This window comes from Perognathus longimembris, chromosome 7, assembly GCF_023159225.1.
Source record: "Perognathus longimembris pacificus isolate PPM17 chromosome 7, ASM2315922v1, whole genome shotgun sequence".
NCBI classification, from domain to species: Eukaryota; Metazoa; Chordata; class Mammalia; order Rodentia; family Heteromyidae; genus Perognathus; species Perognathus longimembris.
Genome location: NC_063167.1, coordinates 62,449,187 through 62,469,268, shown reverse-complemented (window position 1 = coordinate 62,469,268; position 20,082 = coordinate 62,449,187). Strand labels below are relative to the sequence as shown.

General features: G+C 39.3%; 1 protein-coding gene across 1 annotated transcript in view; it reads left to right on the top strand.

Moving 5' to 3' along the window:
* The window catches only part of Ddah1 (dimethylarginine dimethylaminohydrolase 1), a 146,687-nt gene that overhangs the window by 111,008 nt on the left and 15,597 nt on the right, over nt 1-20,082 (top strand). The window contains exons 3-4 of the mRNA XM_048351690.1: nt 925-998; nt 2,201-2,320. Coding sequence (XP_048207647.1) covers nt 925-998; nt 2,201-2,320 — 194 coding nt within the window. The remainder of the gene's footprint in view (nt 1-924; nt 999-2,200; nt 2,321-20,082) is intronic.

Here is a 20,082-nt window from a genome sequence, read left to right as displayed (position 1 = left end):
TTTGCAGATGGGTTCTTGCAATAAGTACATGCATCATTTTAAAGACAGAACTCTTTTTTTTTTTTCTTTTGCCAGTCCTGGGGTTTGAACTCAGCCTGGGCACTGTCCCTGGCTTCTTTTTGCTCAAGGCTAGCACTCTGCCAACTTGAGCCACAGCACCACTTCTGGTTTTCTATATATGTGGTGCTGAGGAATCAAACCTAGGGCTTCATGTATACAAGGCAAGCACTCTTGCCACTAGGCCATATTCCCAGCCCAAGACAGAACTATTGAGACCTGGAGATCACTCAGCACTAAGGACTGATGTACACTTTATGCACAGTTTCTTTGGGCCTTATGTGATCTTTATACAAAACAACATTTGACTCCTTTCACCATCCAGTACTCCACCGCCTTTTGAGGGTGACAACAAAAAGCAGCATCAATAACTTGTCATTATGGCTACTCATCATTTCTAACTACAAATTATTAATGTTTAGCTTGAGTCCACTATTTCTAAACAAAAAGTTAATTCTTTACTGTGGCAAAATATACATAGCAAAATTTATGATTATAAATGTTAAGCATCGAGTTCACAGGTACCTTCCCTTTTTGTGCAATTATTGCCAACATGTATTTCTAGAACTTTCTTACCTTTCTAAGCTGAAACTCTGTCCATAAAACAATGACTCCCCATTTACCCTTCCTTCTAGCTCCTGGAAGCTACCATCTGACTCTCTGTCTCTATGAATTTGAACAGGACTTATAATTAAGCCCAGTTCACAAAAAGTTCATTTTTGTAAGTAGTTCAGGGATCTTTTTAGTGGAGCTGTCCTCTGTGACAAGAGAAACCTGTGTGATGCTTTAAAATCATTATCTAGATAAAGAAATAGTACATGGTCACTGTGGCCACCCACTCATTATATTCTATGACATTTATTGTAGGCAGAGAATTTTTTGTGGGCCTCTCCAAAAGAACAAATCAACGAGGTGCTGAAATCTTGGCTGATACTTTTAAGGTAGGTGAAGGAAAATTTATCCCTGGCTCAGAGTTATTACTTAATATCCATAGATATGTCATCAGTAATGGTGTTTATATCTACCAGCTTTGCAAAATAATTCATAGCTTTGTCCATTCATTAGCAGTTTTTAAGCTATCCAATTCATATTCCTCAATAGTTAGGAGTTCACACAGCTATCACAGAAACAACAAAGTTAGCATGTTTGTCTTCTGCTTTATCCCTATTTTATGAACCTATAAGTCACTTTTAAAATAAAAATCAAGAGACCCTATTGATTCTGATATGAGATGGAATTTTTCAGTTTGGAATCACCTATACATTGGTCCCATTGGTTTGGGGAGGCAGGGGTTGGAACTCGGCTTGGGCTCTGTCCCTGAGCTCTTTTGCTCCAGGCTGGCACTCTACCACTTTGAACCACAGTTCCACTTCTGGTTTTCTGGTGGTTAATTGGAGATAAGAATCTCATTAGGACTTTCCTGCCCAGGCTGGCTTTGAACTGCAATCCTCAAATCTCACCCTCCTGAATAGCTAGGATTACAGACATGAGCCACCAGCACCCAGCTCAAACCTGGCTTTTACTGGCTCACCAGACTACTTGGGAAAGCATAGAACTAAAGCAAACAAACAACAGCAACAACAACAAAACAAACAAAAAAACCTACCACCACTGTTCCTGTGACAGTACAAGGCTCTGGCTGAGCCACAGTTCACAAGAGTATTAATACCACTCTTCAGAGTGGAGCCACTCCCTGGGCCAGATAGATAGTTGGGAATGCTGTCACACATTTAGGAAGAAACTCCGCTATTTTATTAAAAAGGAGTGCAAGCCAAGTGCCCATGGCTTATGCCTGTGATCTTAAGCTACTTAGAAAGCTGGCCAGGAACCATGAAGCCAGTTTGGGCAGGAAATTCCAGGAGACTCTTATCTCCAATTAATGGGGAAGTAGAATTGTGGCTCAAGTGATAGAATACTAGCCTTGAGTTAGGCCCTGAGTTCAAGCCCCAAGACCACCACAAAAACAAAAACAAACAAAAAGCAGTCTGTATGTAAGTCTGCTGGCAATACAAAAACCTGAGTGGCAGTTTTGCTTCCAGATATTTAGGGTCTGGGTGCCTTTGGAGAAGTAAGGGCAGTTCAGACAGGTTTTTAATTACTCTGTAATATCAAACTACTTTTTTTTTCCTATTTGTCTGTATAGGATTATGCGGTCTCCACTGTTCCTGTGGCTGATTCTTTGCATTTGAAGAGTTTCTGCAGCATGGCTGGGCCTAACCTGATTGCAATCGGGTCTAGTGAATCAGCACAAAAGGCCCTCAAGGTACAAGAAGAACTGTGCTCCTAAACTTAAAACTCTTGTAGCACGTGCTGTCTGCCACAGGGGTGGTCGGCAAGCTGGGCTGGTGGGGAGAGAAGACACTAGCACTTGGGCTGCCTCTGGTCTGTACACTGTGAAGACCTGGCATTCACTAGGAACCAGGAACACCTCAATCTAGGGGGTCTTCACTGGGAAACCGTTCTTATCCACACACCAGATTCCCTTAAAAAAAAAAAAAAAAAAAAAACAGGATTCAGAATAATAGACACCAAACCCATCACAACTATGCACTCTGGAGCTGAAAAAAAAAAAGAAAAACTTGCCACCAGATAGAGCTCCTTTGTAGTGTTTTCTCTCTTAGGGAGTTAGTTGCAAAGCTCTTTATAATGTTCTCATCCTTTCATCTTATCAACACTATTTCATGATAGTCTTTTAGAAATCTGTGATTCTGAAGCACCTAAAAAGCTTAATTCCACTCGCACTTTGGAATACTTCAATTGGGGGACAGGCAATGTTTTTGATTTTTAGATATGACTGGGAAAGCCTAGAAAAACTGACTTTCCCAGGTCGCACATGGAGACCCAGAGTCTTGGTGAAGAAGTCTTCCACAATGCTTTCCCTTCAGAGACACTTCCCACCCACGAAGGTGATCTGAATGTCCCAGAAGGTCAAAGACAGTGTCTCTTACTCAATCACTCTTATGCCCCTTTGTGTTTAAGTCAGAGTGAATCCCCATGAATGGATAAGTAAATGGATGACATCGTATTATCTCCTGTTTGTTCATAAGAAAACTAGACTAAATGACTTGCCCCCAAATCAGAAGGCTAGACTAAATGGTGGTGGTCTCAGACCATACCCCTGCCTGTAGGAATGCCCTGCATATTAACATGCATGACTTGTTCATGAATGGAATATAGACTCCTTTCCAGCATAAAGAGCAATCTATATATGTCAGCATATATAGTTTTTTGGTTGCCCCTTTGAGTCTTTCCTCTTCTACCTCAATGCTAAACCTGGTGCACTTTGGCTGAGAAACAACCATTACTCGAGGAGAATTGCCTTTCTGCATTATCCCCAACTCCTTCAGCTGGTTCTCCTGGGTTTCCTTTTTACATTTTGGTCATAACAGGATCTTTGATATTTTGCGAGGGCTTTTAACCATTGTTGCTGAAATAGCTCTGAGAATTTGATTTATATTATGGTGGCTTTGTCTTAGTTTCCCTTAGAGTATACGTATTTTTTTCTGTTTCATCTGAAAAACTGTCAGCTTTTGTGTATAAAAAATATGAACTCTTAGAGGAAACCATTTGATGAATGGTGTCATCCAGGACATCTAGGGAGATCTCACTTCTCCTTAGGAAGTAACTGCAGTGTCTAGCCATGACAGCCAAGTTGGTATGCACACTTCTGAAACTGATTATAGTAAAAAGAATGTTAAGATGGATTATACCATGCCTCTGTGTGAATCAGCAGAAAAGGGCCCATTTAAGTGGATGAAGTAGAATATAGCCCCTTCTACCATTCTGAGTAGATTAAGTCCCCAACTCAAACACCTTGGTCCCTGATTCAACAAAATTCCTATAACAGCAGGACCCTAACTCAAACAGTCTGGAAAACTAAAACATAACAAATAAAGATAAGACAATAAGGTTGATTAACAGTATATGAAATAGACCTTTACTGTTATTTAAAGTGCAGAGGAAAGGGCAGAGATGCTCTCTGAGGGCTTGACCGTCCAAAAAAGGCTCCCAGAGAAAACAAGCTAGATGTCAGGATTAAGGGATGGGTGACATTCAGTACAGTGAAGTCAGTCAGTGAGGAAGTGTTACTGGTGGAGACGTAATATAAACTAAAACTCAGACATAATCAAACTGGCCTGACTAGTAAAGGATTTCCTTGTGTAATTCTGGATGGGGGTGAAATTAAATAAGTCAGAATTTAAGAGTCAGGAAGAGAAGATTATCTCTTCGAAGCAGGAGTCTGTATACCCACAGACTTCTGAGCAGAAAGGTCTGCATTTCCTCAGAGGTACTAGACCAGAAAGATAAATAAAATTGAAAGGGAAGACATTATAATCAGAAAACCAATGGTGACCTACAGAACTAAAAGATAAACTCCGAGTCTGCTTTGTCTTAGGAACTGACTTCCATTTCTCCATTCATCCCTCCTTTCTTGTTGATGAGTTCTGAGTTCACATCTCCTATGAACGTCCTATGAAGACTTTTATAGACCTCTTTCCTTTAGGCCTCATTCAGGTTAGTACTAATGATGTCCATTCGCTACTGGAAACCTTCTGTGTCAGAAGCTATAAATAATCCTCACTGGCTAGAAAGGCATTCTTTGGAGATCATATTTTCCATCAGCGAATGTGCTGCCTAACCCATGGGCCTGTGGAGTTAGTGAATGCCCACATGCCAAGTTCCTAACATCAAAAATGTCCTTCGACTCTGTAGTGAGAACAGGAGGACAAACTGAACTAGAAAATAAGGGGATCTTCCTGAGGGAATGGTCTCAGGTCAGAAATAGGTGGGTGTGTAAATTTCACACTTAGGTAAACTGAGCTGTTTCTTGGAGAATACTTGGCTCCTGTGTTAGAACTGTCAATAAAGTTAATAATAGGAGCCAGGAGCCAGTTGCTCATGTCTGTAATCCTAGCTACTCAAGAGACTGAGATCTGAGGACCATGGTTTAAAGTCAGCCAGGACGGGAAAGTCCATGAGACTCTTATCTCCAATAAACTAAAAAAAAAAAAAAAAAGGCCAGAAATGGAGCTGTTGCTCAAGTAATAGAGCACTAGCCTGGAGTAAAAGGAGCTCAGGGACAGTGCCCAGCCCTTGGGTTCAAGCCACAGAACTGGAACAACAACAACAACAAAAAAAAAAAAAACACACAATGCGCTAAGTCCTACTAACATGGAGAAATAAATACTAATATAGGTAAACAGGAAGAAAGAAACACATTATTTAGTATTTACAAATAACAAAATCACTGCTGGTTTTATTTTCCCCATTTTGCAGATAAAAATACTGAGATCTGATGAAACATACATTTAAATACAAATTTGTGGTTCCAGAATCCAATTTCTTTGGCCATGATACTCCTTGCCTTGATTGCCCACTGTGTTAGATTTCTGCTACTCTGGAAACATACCTGAGTTTTAATTACTTAATAAAAAGAGGAAAGGCTTATGTTGGCTTATGGTTTCAAAGGTTTCAATCTATGATCATTTGGCCAAGTTGCTTTGGGCCTGTGGTAAGGCAGAATTCCATGGAGGAGAATGCAAAGTTGCTTATGTCATGGGGATGGAGAAGCAGAGAGAAAAGAAGGGCCAAAGACCTTGTATCTCTTTCAAGAGTATGTCTCCCCCAGCCCCAATTACAATGACTTAACTTTCAGTTCACCTGATCTACAGGTTCTCCACCTCCCAGTAACACCACAGGGTAGTGGATAAACCCCTAACATCTGAGTTGAGCAGGGCAGGGGACATTTCAGATTCAAACTATAATACTTACTCCAGTCCATAGCCATTCTTTTTCTAATACCTTTTCTAATTATTTTATCATGGGTTGTAGATTAGTTCTGGGTGAGTTCCTTCCCCCCCTTATCTCTCTTTCAACTATTCCTCTTCTTATTTTTTTTCCTTCAGATATCTAAGATCTAGTTTCCAGGAAGGTACAAATTTGATTTGAGATATTTCCCTACCTCCCCCTCCCCCCCGCCTTGTAAAGGTCGATCAGTGTCTCAGCCTTGACCCGTAAAGAAGCTTCTGGCTACTGAGCCATCTACTTACAGGACAAATTAGGTAAACAGAGGTGAATGACACCTTCTGGTGCCACACTCTGAAAGCCTGATTACTTCCTACATCTGTCACAGCCTTTGAGTACTCCTTCCTTTGGTGTCTGAAAGCAATTTCTTAGATGGTCTTATAATACAGAGACCCCAGGGGTTTCTGGGTAATCAGTCACATTGTATTTGATACACTGTGCAGTGAGTTGCATTCTATTCTTATTTAATGAGGTGGGTTCTTGTAGAGACAATCATTGTACATTTCTAGGTTATATCACATTTAACAATATAATCATTGTCTATTTAAAGGAAAATCTCCACCTAGACAAATTTAGCAATTACAAAAACTAAAGCTCAAAAGGCAATTGATACAGACTGACAGAAAGAAGGAAAAAAGGACATATTATCATTGTGTTGCATGTTGATAATGGCCAAGGGACCAGAAATTAGATTGATCTGAACAAAAATATTTAATATCAGATAACAAAAAGCAAATACTATTGCTTAATTAGAATTAGCATTTAGGCTGGGAATGTGCCTTAGTGGTAGAGTGCTTGCCTGGCATGCATGAAGCCCTGGGTTCAGTTCCTCAGTACCACAAAAAGAAGTTGGAAGTGGTGCTGTGGCTCAAGTGGTAGAATGCTAGCTTTGAGCAAAAGAAGCTCAGGGACAGTGTCCAGGTCCTGAGTTCAAGCCTCAGGATCAGGGGAAAAAAATTAGTCTTTAAAGCAACCTTTCCTCTGTATAGTTTTTGAGGGGTGGTTTTCCTCCATTTTCCATCATTACCTTTATGCCACTTTCACACATGTACACTTGTAAAGGGGATAATATAGGATTAGTTAACTCTTACACCTCACCAGATCTACCACCTACTTATACCCTCAGGAAGAAACATCTGTCTCACTAAGCAAAGAACTCACTTTGGCATAGCTGGAAATGCTACTCACAAACATAATATGAATAAAAGAAGCCAACCTCTAACTAGAAGATACTTTGGCTTTCCTTTCCTCTGTTTCATCCTCCATGTGTTGTCATTTTATTGTTATTATTAAGTAGTTGTACAAAGGGATTACAATTCTATAAGTCAGGTTATGAGTACAATGCTTCTTGGTCAATGTCACTCCTTCACTCATTCTCCTCCTATTTTCCCTCTCCCATCCCTATCCTCAAGTTACATCTTTTATTTTTTACATAATGTACTTTGAATATAATGACTGTGTTGGCTCACTCTTTCTCCTCCATTCCTATGTAACCTCTTACTTTCCCCCAAAAAACATGTTTCTACTTCCTGGTATTTGTTTCGACAAACAGTACTTTAGACATAGTTCTTTTCTATGGAGTAGCTTATTTTTAATCAACTTTTTAAAAAAGAAATTCATTATAGCAGATAACAAAACTACTTTTGCTGAAAAGCACTGACTCTTTACTTGAGCCCATAAACTAACTAAAAGTGAAGCAGAGTTTTTAGACCTCAGGCTCAAAGTCCAGGAGTCCCAACCTGGTCTAGTCACTCCCTTCCCAGCAAAGGGCAGGGAAGGAAGACTTACTACATGGCAGTATAGGAAGACAGCAAGCAACTCAGCACATCTTCAGCTATCTTTAGAGACACAGACATTTGTTTCAGGTTTAACAGGATGAGTTGGGGGCAGAAAGTGAGAAAGGTACACATAGTTAAAACAAATATGGCGTCACAGGTATGCTCCAGTTGACAACTCAGTCTCTGTCCTAGGAGGAGTTCTGGAGAATTGTTATCTTTTTTTTTTTTTTTTTTTTTTTGCCTGTCCTGGGGCTTGGGACTCAGGGCCTGAGCATTATCCCTGGCTTCTTTTTGCTCAAGGCTAGCACTCTACCACTTGAGCCACAGTACCACATCCAGGCTTTTCTGTTTATTTGGTACTGAGGACTCAAACCTAGGGCTTCATACATCCTAGGCAAACACTCTATCACTAATCCACATTCCCAGCCCTTGTTATCACTTTATTACTGGTACAGAACAAAAACAAGGTTTGTTCATATCCTGAGTTTTTGGCTGTTTCCTTTATGATGATAAGAAGACCTTACCTATCTGAGGGAGCAGTTTGACTTCCAAACAAGATGTTTTATCAACAAACTTTCTCTTTCTTCCTGGAGCCCAAGATGATTGCAACACAGAATAGCTCAGATCCAAGGTTGGGGGAGATTTTTGTTAATTCACAGCGCCCAACAGAAGCCGCTTTTAGGTTGCCTCTTACAAAGGTGGGGGAAAGCCTGGTACCACTGTCTCCATTTTAGTATGTATGTTCTTTCCTCTGTGTTATTGCAATCACCTCAGAATCCAGGAAGGACAGCACTGATCTAGAATGAGTTTACAAGGAGACATGGCAAAGACTGTCCTTAAGGAAAGAAAGAGTAGAGCTATGACTTGTCTTTCCTGACAGATAAACTCCTTCCCTGGAACCCCTACCAAAAAAGGACAGAGAGAATGGCCAACAAGGCCACACTATTGACCAAGACTACATATGCATACCTTTCACCTTGTGTCGACTTACACCTAAAGCTTATGTCTATACTCAGAAGATGGTGAAAGATAGGCTGAAGTGCTTACCTCTTCTCATAGCTTCCTATGCCATGAAAAAAAAATCTCCATTCTCTGACCTTCACTTTATTTGGCATATAAGAATGAATTACCAGACCTGATGTATGAAACCCCAGGATTTTAGGACTGGGGCTTAAAACTCATTTCAACATTACAAAGACTAAATTTGTAACATCTTTCTTTTATATCTATTTTAAAATCAATCATCTTTTTTTCCAAGGATGTGAATTCACTACAAGTATCTGTCACAAGAAGTCAGATTATGATTATTTGCCCTCAGGAGGGACTCACAGTAATTCTCAGTCATGATTTTTAACTCAATCCTCTTGGTAGCATTCATTTCTTCTACCAAGTGGGGCAAGGAGACAAGAAACAAGGAAGAACAAAGAGAGGGAAATGAAGGAAGAAAAGAAGGAAGGACAAGAGGGTAGCTAAAACTCGAAACTTCAAATGAGAAAGTTGCCTACACAGCCTAGATTGTAGGCTCAACCAGCTACAGAGCAGCACCATCTGCTGGCCGGGCAGCAAAAGAAGCATTCTCACTTCCTAAATCTGTAAGAGACCAGTTGTTTTTCTCATTTGGACATCTATAATTTTGCTTAGTGCTTTTCTTTCTCTCTTTTATTAGTAATTCTGTTCTTCACCTAGCATGGTGGCTGAGGCTGGAAAATCACTACCTCCATTTCAGCCTTTGTCTAAAAAAAAAAAAAGAAATTCTGCTCTTTTGTGTAACGATAAATTATTTTCAAGCTGAAAAGATCTGAGATAACTGAGATCACTATCTCATTTTTCTGCGTATTTTTCATGTAAATATGTAAGTGGAATCCTAATGGACTTGTAATTTTAAATTAAAATTCTCACATTTCAATAGAAATGTCTTTTAGGTTTCTGATCCATACTTCCTGAAATAACTAAGTACATTTCTAAGATTCCTTGGATGAGAACAAGAGCTGCTTTGCAGTTCATTTAAATTGCATAGCACATAGCTTGTTTTTCTTTGAATGACTAACAATATAATACAAATCACTCAGACAGTATTTCCTCTTGTTTTGACTCAGCTTCAACCTTGATTTTATGTCCAAAAATGTCCATGTTATTTTATAGGTAGTCATATTTTAAAATGAAGGTGGAAACCCCCTTTTTATGTTTTTATTTTGCAGTTTTTTTATTGCCTGGAATTTCCTTAGATGACCACTAGAACAGCAATAGCAAAACCCAAAAGAAGGAGTGATTGAAATAGAATAATAGAGACTTTGCATATTTAGCTATTGTCCCAAAGCTTTAAACTGTGGAACCACAAGACTTTCCACATTGGGTCTCCTCTGTGAAAAGCATGCTGACAATCCTATTACATGTTTAGTTGAGTCTTATTGTCTAGTTGTCTATCCCAGTTGCCTTTCTTTAGACCCACAAAATATGATTTTTCTTAATCTACCAGGCCGGTATTAGAAAATTAAAACATAAAATCAAATAGCCTCTAGTTTACACCAACTGTTTATGCTGCTTTTCCTGGCAGCAGCTGGCTTTTTTGATGGCATTCCCAGAACTACATGCCAACAGGGCTGGGTGGCTAAAACAAAATGGTTTGGCATGATAAGGCAGTAAATAATTTGAAACTGTGAGACTAAAACAGCTCAGGCTGAATTTAAGCACTAGACATAAGGCAGGAAGAAGGAAAAATTGGCCAAGTAGGATAAAGGCAATAATAATATGCATCGTTCTTTTTTTGTTTGGGTTTTCGAGAAAATGTTAGAAGAACAAAATGAAAAAAAATTAAAAACCCAATGTTTAATGTGTACTTCATCCTTGTAATATGGAGGTCAGATCTGGCCAGCGCCATCATTGGCTGTTGAGGGGTGTCAGATTTGACTCCATCTCAGATTAGTTAAAGAGAGCAGAAGCTGACTCCATCTTCACTAAGATCTCCCCTACCCTATCCAGGGAAGTTCCCCTTCGCTGTGATAAGACTGTGTAAACTGCTTGACCGCCTGAGTAGTGGAATATTCAAGTATAAACCTGTGCATGAGTAGGCATATCCGCCTGCATCATGTGAACCCCGTCAAATCCATGCGCTAAGTCTAACTAAAATGATAGGTTGGTTCAAAGAGTTGCTGTGAGGCAGATTGTAATTCCATTGGCCACCTGCGTGTGACCTGGCATGCTCTGTAAGTGTTGTAACCTCATTGGCCACCTGCATGTGGCAGGCTTGACCATGTGGTGTTTGCCTTTATAACCCTACCCTGAGCGTGGCCCCGGGGCGCGAGGTCCCAGCTCCCCAGTCTGAGCTGCGGCCCTGGCCAGCCAGCCTGCTTTTTACGGTAGCAGTTTCAGCTCCCGAGTCTGGACCTTGACCCTAGCCAGTCAGTATACTTTTTACTTCCCCAATAAATCCATCTTTTTACTTGAGACTGTCTCTGAGTGGTGGACTCTTGGAGGGATGGAGGATTCTTCCCCGCCCCCCTCGGGCCCCATTACAATCCTGTCCATTAAACATACAAAAAAAAACCCCAAAACCAACTATTCAGCCACCTGCATGAGATATTACAAGGGATAGCCCATCAGGCAAAATGTCTCACAAGGAGCCTTGCAATTCAAGACACTGGATTACAAAAGAAAGTTTGTAGGTGACCTCAAGTTAATTGTGCCTAGTAAGAACCCTGGCTTCAAATACCTAAAGAATTTTATGAAAGGACATTGTCTTTGGCCTTTCTCAGAAAATGCTTGTGTTCCAAGTATGGTATAGAGCCTGGGTTTCACAGGTGACTCTTAAGCATAATCCCGGTTGAGAACACTGCCTTCAGAGATGCCCACCTCCCTTAGACTGAGCCCCTAAGAAGACAACGCCCATATAACATAGGTACAAAACAGCATATCCTAATTCACAGCAGTGAAAGTGGAGGAAATATCCAAACTAAACAAATTAAAGCACAAAGAGCTAGAAACTTATCCTTTTTATTTCCTGCCTAGAATTTAACATTGTGTAAAGCTGAAACATAATACTCAACTTGGTAATAATTTGGAAGCTTATTTAATCCATTTGATATGCTAAGGAATTTTAATAAATACTCCAAGTAACCAAAATGCACTAATGTTATCACTTTCTGAGAAGAGGAAATTTAGATGTGACTAATGCTTCCATATTCCTGTCCCCAACACTCACACGTAGAAAAACCTAGCAATAGGATTTGACCTTGATGTACAAAGATTGATGCCAGGAAAAAATGAAAAAAGTAGACTGCACAATATTCTTATAGTAGTGAAAATTTTAATTCTAAAAATAATCAGCCCACCGCTGGTGGTTCATGATTGTAATCCTGGCTATTCAGAACTGTGATCCCAGTTCTCAGCCTTGAGACTCTTATCTCCAACTAACCACCAGAAAACCAGAAGAGGATCTATGTATGGCTCAAAGTGGAAGAGCACTAGCCTTGAGCAAAAAGAGCTCAAGGACAGCACTTAGGCCCCAAGTTCATGTACCATGACTGACCCTCCCTCCCAAAAAAAGAGGTGAACCAGCCTCACTAGGAAATGAGAACATCATTTTTTTCCACTGGAAATTTCATGATAGCCAGTTGAAGAATCATGTCTTAAACATACGAGTGTGTATCTACCTGGGAAAAAGTAGCATCCATTAAATTATAAAGCACTCAGGAAAAGGATTATTCCAAATAGTTTTACTGCAGACTCTTGGCTGCTGTGAAGTTCTCCTTTCAGTGAAAATGATAAGAATGATGGAAGACTTGTACTTGACAGTATCTTTAAACCTGTTTGATGGTTAAAAAAAAAAAACCATTGGGGATTCCAACCTAATTCATTTTCTTCAAGAAGCTTTAATTACATATATAATTGTTAAATTGAATATCTAACAAGATGATCCTTTTCGATTTCTTATGTGAAAATCTGAGAAAGGTAATAAAGGTAAAGGTTTCTAATCTTTCCTTACTGTCTTTTCTATAAAGACACAATTTACAAAGTAATTGAGCCAGTATCAGTGGCTCGCTCCTGTAATCCTAGCTACTCAGGAGGCTGAGATCTGAGGATCACAGTTCAAAGTCAGCCCAGGTGTAGGAAAGTCCATGAAACTTTTATCTCTAATAAACTTACCCCCAAAAAAGCTAGAAGAGGAGCACTGGCTCAAGTGGTAGAGTGCTAGCCTTGACCAAAAAGGAGATCAAGGACAGCACCCAAGCCCAGGGGTGAACCCCAGGACTCGCAAAAAAAAAAAAAAAAAAAAAAGATCAATACTGTCTGTCCCACAGTGTAACAAAAGCTAACTAGGTAGTTAATTAGCCTAATGAATAAGTTGGATTCTAATAAAGGTTATAAATGTTCTAAGAAGGGAGTGATCACAAGGATGCCAGAGTCAAAGTCTGCTAACTGAGCATACACCACAGGTCAACCAAAGGAAAAGTAGTCATTATAGACAGGACAACCTAGAAGAATATATGCTTATAACCAGAGACAGTGATTATAGTGTGTCTGTGTCCAGAGAAAAGTCCATGAAAGCAGTTGTGACAATCTAACATAAACCTTGCCCCCCCCGCAAAAAAAAAAAAATGAGTGTTTTCTTATCAACAAGCTGGGAGAAGTATAAAGGCTTTTTTGTTTGTGTGTTTTTTTGCAAAAAAGTAAAATCTTGAAAGTGGTGTGTTCTTTTTTCAAAAAAGCATGGTGCTCTAATGATTTCATATGAATAATAATTAAGCATAATAATAAAACTATGCATGGTGGCTCATGCATATAATCCTAGCTACTCAGGAGAATCAGGAATTGAGAATCAGGTGGAGAACTAACTCAGGGCAGACAAAACTGAGACTTAGCAGGGATTAACCAGCAAAAAGCTGAAAGTAGAGACATGGTTCTAGTAGTAGGGCACCCAGCTGTAAGCAAAAGCACACAAAGGCCCAAGGTTCTGGGCCCAATACTCCCACTCCCCTCCCCCACACCCAAAAAAGAAAGGTTAGATGTCATTGCGCAGTTTGGAAACAAATGAGAGGAAGGTCTAGACTAAAATAATAGCCAGGAACAATAAAAAAGCAGGACAGAAACTGAGGGTGAGAACAGCTAGAGGAGCAAAAAGGAGCATTGTGGCTGATGGTCTTTGAAGGAGAAAAAAGGAATCAGCTCAACATTGACATAATTACAGTGCCCCAGGCACTGCATTGGGCATAGGGGGAACAATAATGAACAAAATGACCTCAGAAATGTTCACCAAAATGGGGTGCCTGTGAAGGAATTTTTGGAAGAGTTCAGACTCTCCCTGTCACCACGAACTCAATTTTCTCCATCTCTTATAAGGAACAAATCATCCAAACTTGGTGGGCAGAAGTACATTGTTGGATTTCACTGCCCTACATTAGTAGCATTTGGGGAAGCGAGTAATACTCAGACTTGTCCAGCTGACAGCCACTCTGGCAGACAGCCAGTATCTAAGCTTGTGAGATACTAGGGGCTGGCTTCTACATCAGTTTCCATTGGCAGCAACGTGATCAGCACTGGTCCAAATTTGGAGTCTCTGGCCTTTACTTTTTTTCCATTTATTTTCTTTTGATCTTTATCTAGTGACACTCAAAACCCACCCCCCAAAAAATATCACTTTAATAACATTTGCATATCTTCCATTTCTAGCAGCTTCATGTTTTTTTTTATTGTCTGAACTGATTTGGCAAAAGACTGAAGAGGAAAAAGAAAGAAAAATCTAGATTGATTCCCATCCCATAGGTGGACTTGTATAAGACAGCATGACGTCCGTGATCCTCTCACATGCCAACACCAGTACCACTGGTGTTGAAGGGATTATGAACTGTGTTAGGAAGGAGGATGCATGAGTTTTGAGTTACCATTTCTCTGTGGAAATCGCATGTATTAAATACCTTAGGTGTAGATGAGTATCCTGTTGCTTGGCTGAAGGTTATAACAGCATACAGGAAGACATTGACACTAAGTTTGAAGTGACATTTTAACTGTGAATTTTCTTCCAGTCCCTGGGGAAAACACATTACTAGCATTTGGACCATTCCTATAAATAGACATGCAGGAGAAATAAGCTAAAAAGTGAATTTGCTGTAATTTTCCTGCACAATTATTCCAGTAGTATTATCCTGCTCTTAAGAAATTAGTTATTCTCATTTATGTCTTTCAAAATTGTCCTCTGAAGAAGTGACATTGAAGCTGGGTGCTGGTGTCTCAAGCCCATAATCCTAGCTATTCAGGAGACTGAGATCTGAGGATCACAGTTCAAAGCCATCCCAGACCAGAAAGTCCCGATGTGGTGCTATGGCTCAAAGTGATAGAGTGCTGCTAGCCTGGAGCAAAAAAGCTTAAGGACAGCGCCCAGGCCCCACATTTAAACCCCATGATGGACACATACACACACACACACACACACACACACACAAAAAAAAAAAAAAGGAAAGAAAAAGAAGTCACATTGATCAAATGCATTTTATTCATAAATTAACATGTTGAATTGAAACCTGTTGCACAACTACTTAAAGATAAAATTATACTACTAGTAAAAAATGATAATTGACCTGTAAGACTATTTCTAGCCCTATTTTCTCAGTTATGACCCCTAGATAACTGTATTGCCAAAGTTGAGTCCCTATTATTACTTATAACACTATCATATAGTGTTAGTATAGATATAAAGTATAGATATAAAGATAGCTTTGGGGGCTAGATTTTCCAGGGGACAGGGTGTTATTTTGTTTTGTTTTATTTAATGCAGGTCCTGCCCTGTGACTTGACTCAAGGCTTACATGCTTGCCCTGAGCTTTTTTTTTTTTTTTTTTTTTTTTTTTTTTTTTTTTTGCTGAAGACTAGTATTCTACCACTTAAGCCACAGTTCTACTTCCAGCTTTTTGATTATTTAATTGGAGATAAGAGTTTCACAGACTTCCTTGTCCAGGCTGGCTTTGAACTGCAATCCTCAGGTCTCAACCTCCTGCTGTAGCTAGGATTGCAGATGTGAGCCACTGGCAGTAACAAAGTAGGATCAAGTTCAAAGTGACTTCCTCATGGGGCTGGGGATATAGCCTAGTGGCAAGAGTGCCTGCCTCGGATACACGAGGCCCTAGGTTCGATTCCCCAGCACCACATATGCAGAAAATGGCCAGAAGCGGCGCTGTGGCTCAAGTGGCAGAGTGCTACTAGCCTTGAGCAAAAAGAAGCCAGGGACAGTGCTCAGGCCCTGAGTCCAAGCCCCAGGACTGGCCAAAAAAAAAAAAAAAGTGACTTCCTCAGAAGTGACTCACCATTCTAGAGACACTTTTTAAAAGAAAATTGGAATCAAAATGAAAGGCATTTTGTAACATTTTGTTTTCTAATCATTCCTTTCTTTTTTATTTATACCCTGGGAAATGATAAGTGCAATATGTATCACCTATTAATAGTCGTATCTTCAAGAGCAAGAATAAAAACCTTTTCAGTATAAAGACAATGCATGGTTTATTAGTGGTTCTCAAACTTAATGAGACCAAGAATTGCACAGAGTACAGCTTTAAAATGCATACCACATTCCTGGGGTTCAGCACCCCAAAACTTATGGTTCAGCAGCATGAGGAGCACCCAATGATTCCGATGCAGATAATCCATAGAGCACACTGTGAGAAACGTCAGCTCTCTCTATGATTCCCCAGATATCACTTCCTATATTAGCATTTGAGGGCAGGGGAAGAAGTATTTTCCTAAAGGAAAATGCTAAAAAAAAAAAAAAAAAAAAAAAAAAAAAAAAAAGTGCCTAAAACCATTTAGGACTCTATGGACTCTAAAATAATTGACACTTGATTTTTTTTATAATTCTTTTTATTGTCTTCAAGAAGCTGTACAAAGAGGTTTCAATTCAATATATCAATTTATGAATACAATGCCTCTTGACCAATGTCACCCCTTCCTGGCACTTTAGAGAAATAGCTTTTGTGTGAAGGAAAATCAACCATCACAATTCCCCTGGAATACTAAAATACAAAGGCTTATAAAGTGCTAATTTTCCTTAAATTTCTGTTTCTTTGGTTTGTCAGCTTGTACTGGGGCTTGAACTCAGGCCTATGTGCACTTTACCACTGTGCACTGTGCCACTTGAGCCACAGCTCCACTTCCAGATTTTTGCTGGTTTATTGGAGATAAGAATCACACAGACTTTCCTCCTTCTCTGACTCTTGAAAAGCTAGGATTAGCGGTGATAATTCCAGAATGAAAGGTATTTATCACATTTCCCATATAGTACCTTCATCTCTTTTGGTAACATTTGCACATTAACTGTGTCTACAGTGAGTTCTACAAGTATGAGTAGTGTTGAGGAAGAAAGAGTCCGAGTTTTGGCATTCCACAAGTCATGGACTGAGGAGTGGTAAAGGGATGAGCAACCCATGCCTATCTAGCCACTTAAACTCTGTCTATACAATCAAGAGAAATAGATAAAGCCTGGACTACATCTGAGACCTAGGGTCCAGTCTAACCTTTCAGCACACTAACTTTGAGCAAACTTAAGGTAATTACAGAGTTTCTTAACTGCTCTGAGCCTCTGAGAAAGTGAAGCAAGCATGATAATTTTCAAACTCCTGCCTCCTTCTCAGAAGTATGATCATTGGCTTTCTACACCATGGTATCAGTTTCCCAGGTGCTCAGAGTACCTTATCAACACTCACTGTGTGATATTAACAATGGCAATATCCAAGAAGAAATGAAGATTTCTCCTCTCATTTCAGACATATCAGATTAAAATGTTGACAACCCCCTGGTGTTGTATATACATTTATCAGAACTAGGGAAGAGAACATCCAAATGGAGCAGCAAAGGATAAAAGACGAATCAATGCAACAGCAATACTTACAAAACTATATGCTGTAAATGAACTGCACAACTCATGGCGCAGGGAGGGAAGAAGGTGGGAGAAAAATGAGGGAGGAGGTAACACGTTGGATAAGAAATGTACTCACTGCCTTACATATGAAACTGTAACCCCTCTGTACATCACTTTGACAATAATTTTTTTTTAATGTTGGCAACCTAGGCAACTGCCCCCACACTAAAAAGCACAGTGGGGATGAGACCAGGCCCCATGGCTTCTTTCCTCATCAACCATGACTTCGTTGTAGTAATCTGGCTGGATAGTCATGTGATTGTAGAATTTTGATATCATGTAAAAAAATACATGGAGTGATAGCTATTAAACATCATTATTTCCTGGCAATTATCTTATTAATTCAAAGAATAGAGTAACTAGTATCTTTACTTGGAAGTCTGATTTCACTCTCTTCCTTTTTAAGTTGTTTTGGCTCCTACTTCCCATAAGTATCAGCTCTTTCCTATAATATGAACAGATTTGATGGCTTTCTCCTAAAATACTGGTTTTCAGCCAGAGGCAATTTTCTCCCTGAGGGGACATTTGGCAACATGTAGGGATACTTTTGGTTGTCACAACCCAGGAGGAAAAGGGTGGAGGATGCTACTGGAATGTAATAGACAGAGTCCAGGGAGCAAAATATTCTACAATAAACAGGACAGCCCACACAGCAAAGAATTTCCCAGCCCAAACTGTCAATAGTGCTAAGGTTGAGAAACCATACTAAAGTATGAGTGAGATTTGTCAACTTGGTTTCACAGAAGTTTTCATTTCTGAGAAAATCACAGATAAAGGCACTACTCATCCCTGATGCATTTAGGGACAGCAGTGGTTTCTGGACATCAGTCTGTCCATGCCAACAAGAAAGTTTTTCAGTAGCAAGAAATGAAGTAACCATAAAAAATGAAATGAGCTTAGCATTTGAGAGAAGTAGATCTTGGGATGGGACCTTGGAATTGGGATGTTTGAGCTCTTTAGTTAACATCGCAATCAGCGAGTTTGGATTTGAGTATGTACAATAAAGTCTGAAGGATGGAATCAGGCTTTTAATGTCTCTTACCTGTAGAGAAAGACAAAGGAGAGCAGTCAGAGTCAGCATATGGAGGAAGATGACTTGTTTTGTAAAGGAGCTTGCTTTATAATAATTTTAGAATTTTAAAAATCCAAAAGAACTGTTTGAAATTTTACAATCCTACTTCACCTTATTTCGTGAAAATTGCTCACAAAGATATATAAAGCATAGCAAAATGACAGCTAGAAATGAAAGAAAGATAATGCAAAAAAAGAAAGCAAAGAAAGGATTTAAACTGATGCCAAATTAAAGAAAGTAGACCACGAATTCTCATTTGATTTTCCTCCATAAAACAATTGGACTTTTAAGTTTCCAAGTAGTTGTGCATATCTTTTGTGCATATCTTTTTTCTTGTATGTTTCTAAGTGTCAGTGAATCTGGGCTCCTATTTATTTAGAAAACCCAATATACCCCCCTCCCTTCCAAGCATTTATAATGCCTTATACCATGCCATCAGTGTATTTCATAAAGTCATTGAAGGTTATCCCAAATTGCTGTCTATAGACAACTCCATGCCAAGTTCCAAAGCTGTTTATGTCTTTGATCATGGATAGAGGACAACTTAAAGAGTCATTTTGTATGCAGGCCAACTTACTGAAGTCCAGAAATCAAGTCTTGTAAAACTAAAAAATAATCTTGAATGAAGTATTGGTTTGTTGGTGTCATCTCCTCCCAGCTAGTTAAAGCTGATTGTTAGATTTGGAAGAATCCTGAAAACCAGCTAATAAACACTGCCATTATTAAAATATTAGCTATTACACACTTATGATTAAACAAATGAAATTGAAAACAAAGGCAATAAATATTTAAAACCCAGCTCTTCCTAATTAAATTCCTATGTTCTTCTATTAGTTATGCTCTTGAGGTAATTGACCTCTACTGTATCAGCTCAACACTAATATTTAACAATGTGCATCTCTTCCAAACACGGCATTCAGTAATGTCACATTGGTAGCAGAAAATGAACCACAGCAGGAAGTATTGATTCCATAGGAATCAGAAAGGCTACAAATCATGATTTGACTTATTTCATTGGTTGTTTAGACATAGTATTGGAGAAAATCTGAATAATGCTGGTTAAATGTAAGTGTGTTAAGGCAGGCATAGTCGTACACGTCCGTATTCTCAGGCAGAAAGCTGGAAAGGGTCAGTTGAGCCCAGGAACTTGAAACCCACCTCAGCAACATAGTGACACTCCATACTCTTTTAATTAAAAATGAATTCTGTATTTAGTCATTACATTTGATAAAGGAATGAAGAAATATCCTTCCAGTATTCAAAAAGTATTACCCAATTCATCAAAAAAGGTCACTTCTATCATTGCCAAACAACTGAAGTTCCAACAATTGTCTTCATGGTCTCCCTTGTCTTACTCAATGATGTAAACTAAAAATCAACCATAATGGAACACACAGATTTATCAGTGCAAGGAGAAGTGAGTCTCCGATACACAAGCTCTACAAAATCAGTGGAAGTACTCAGTGAGA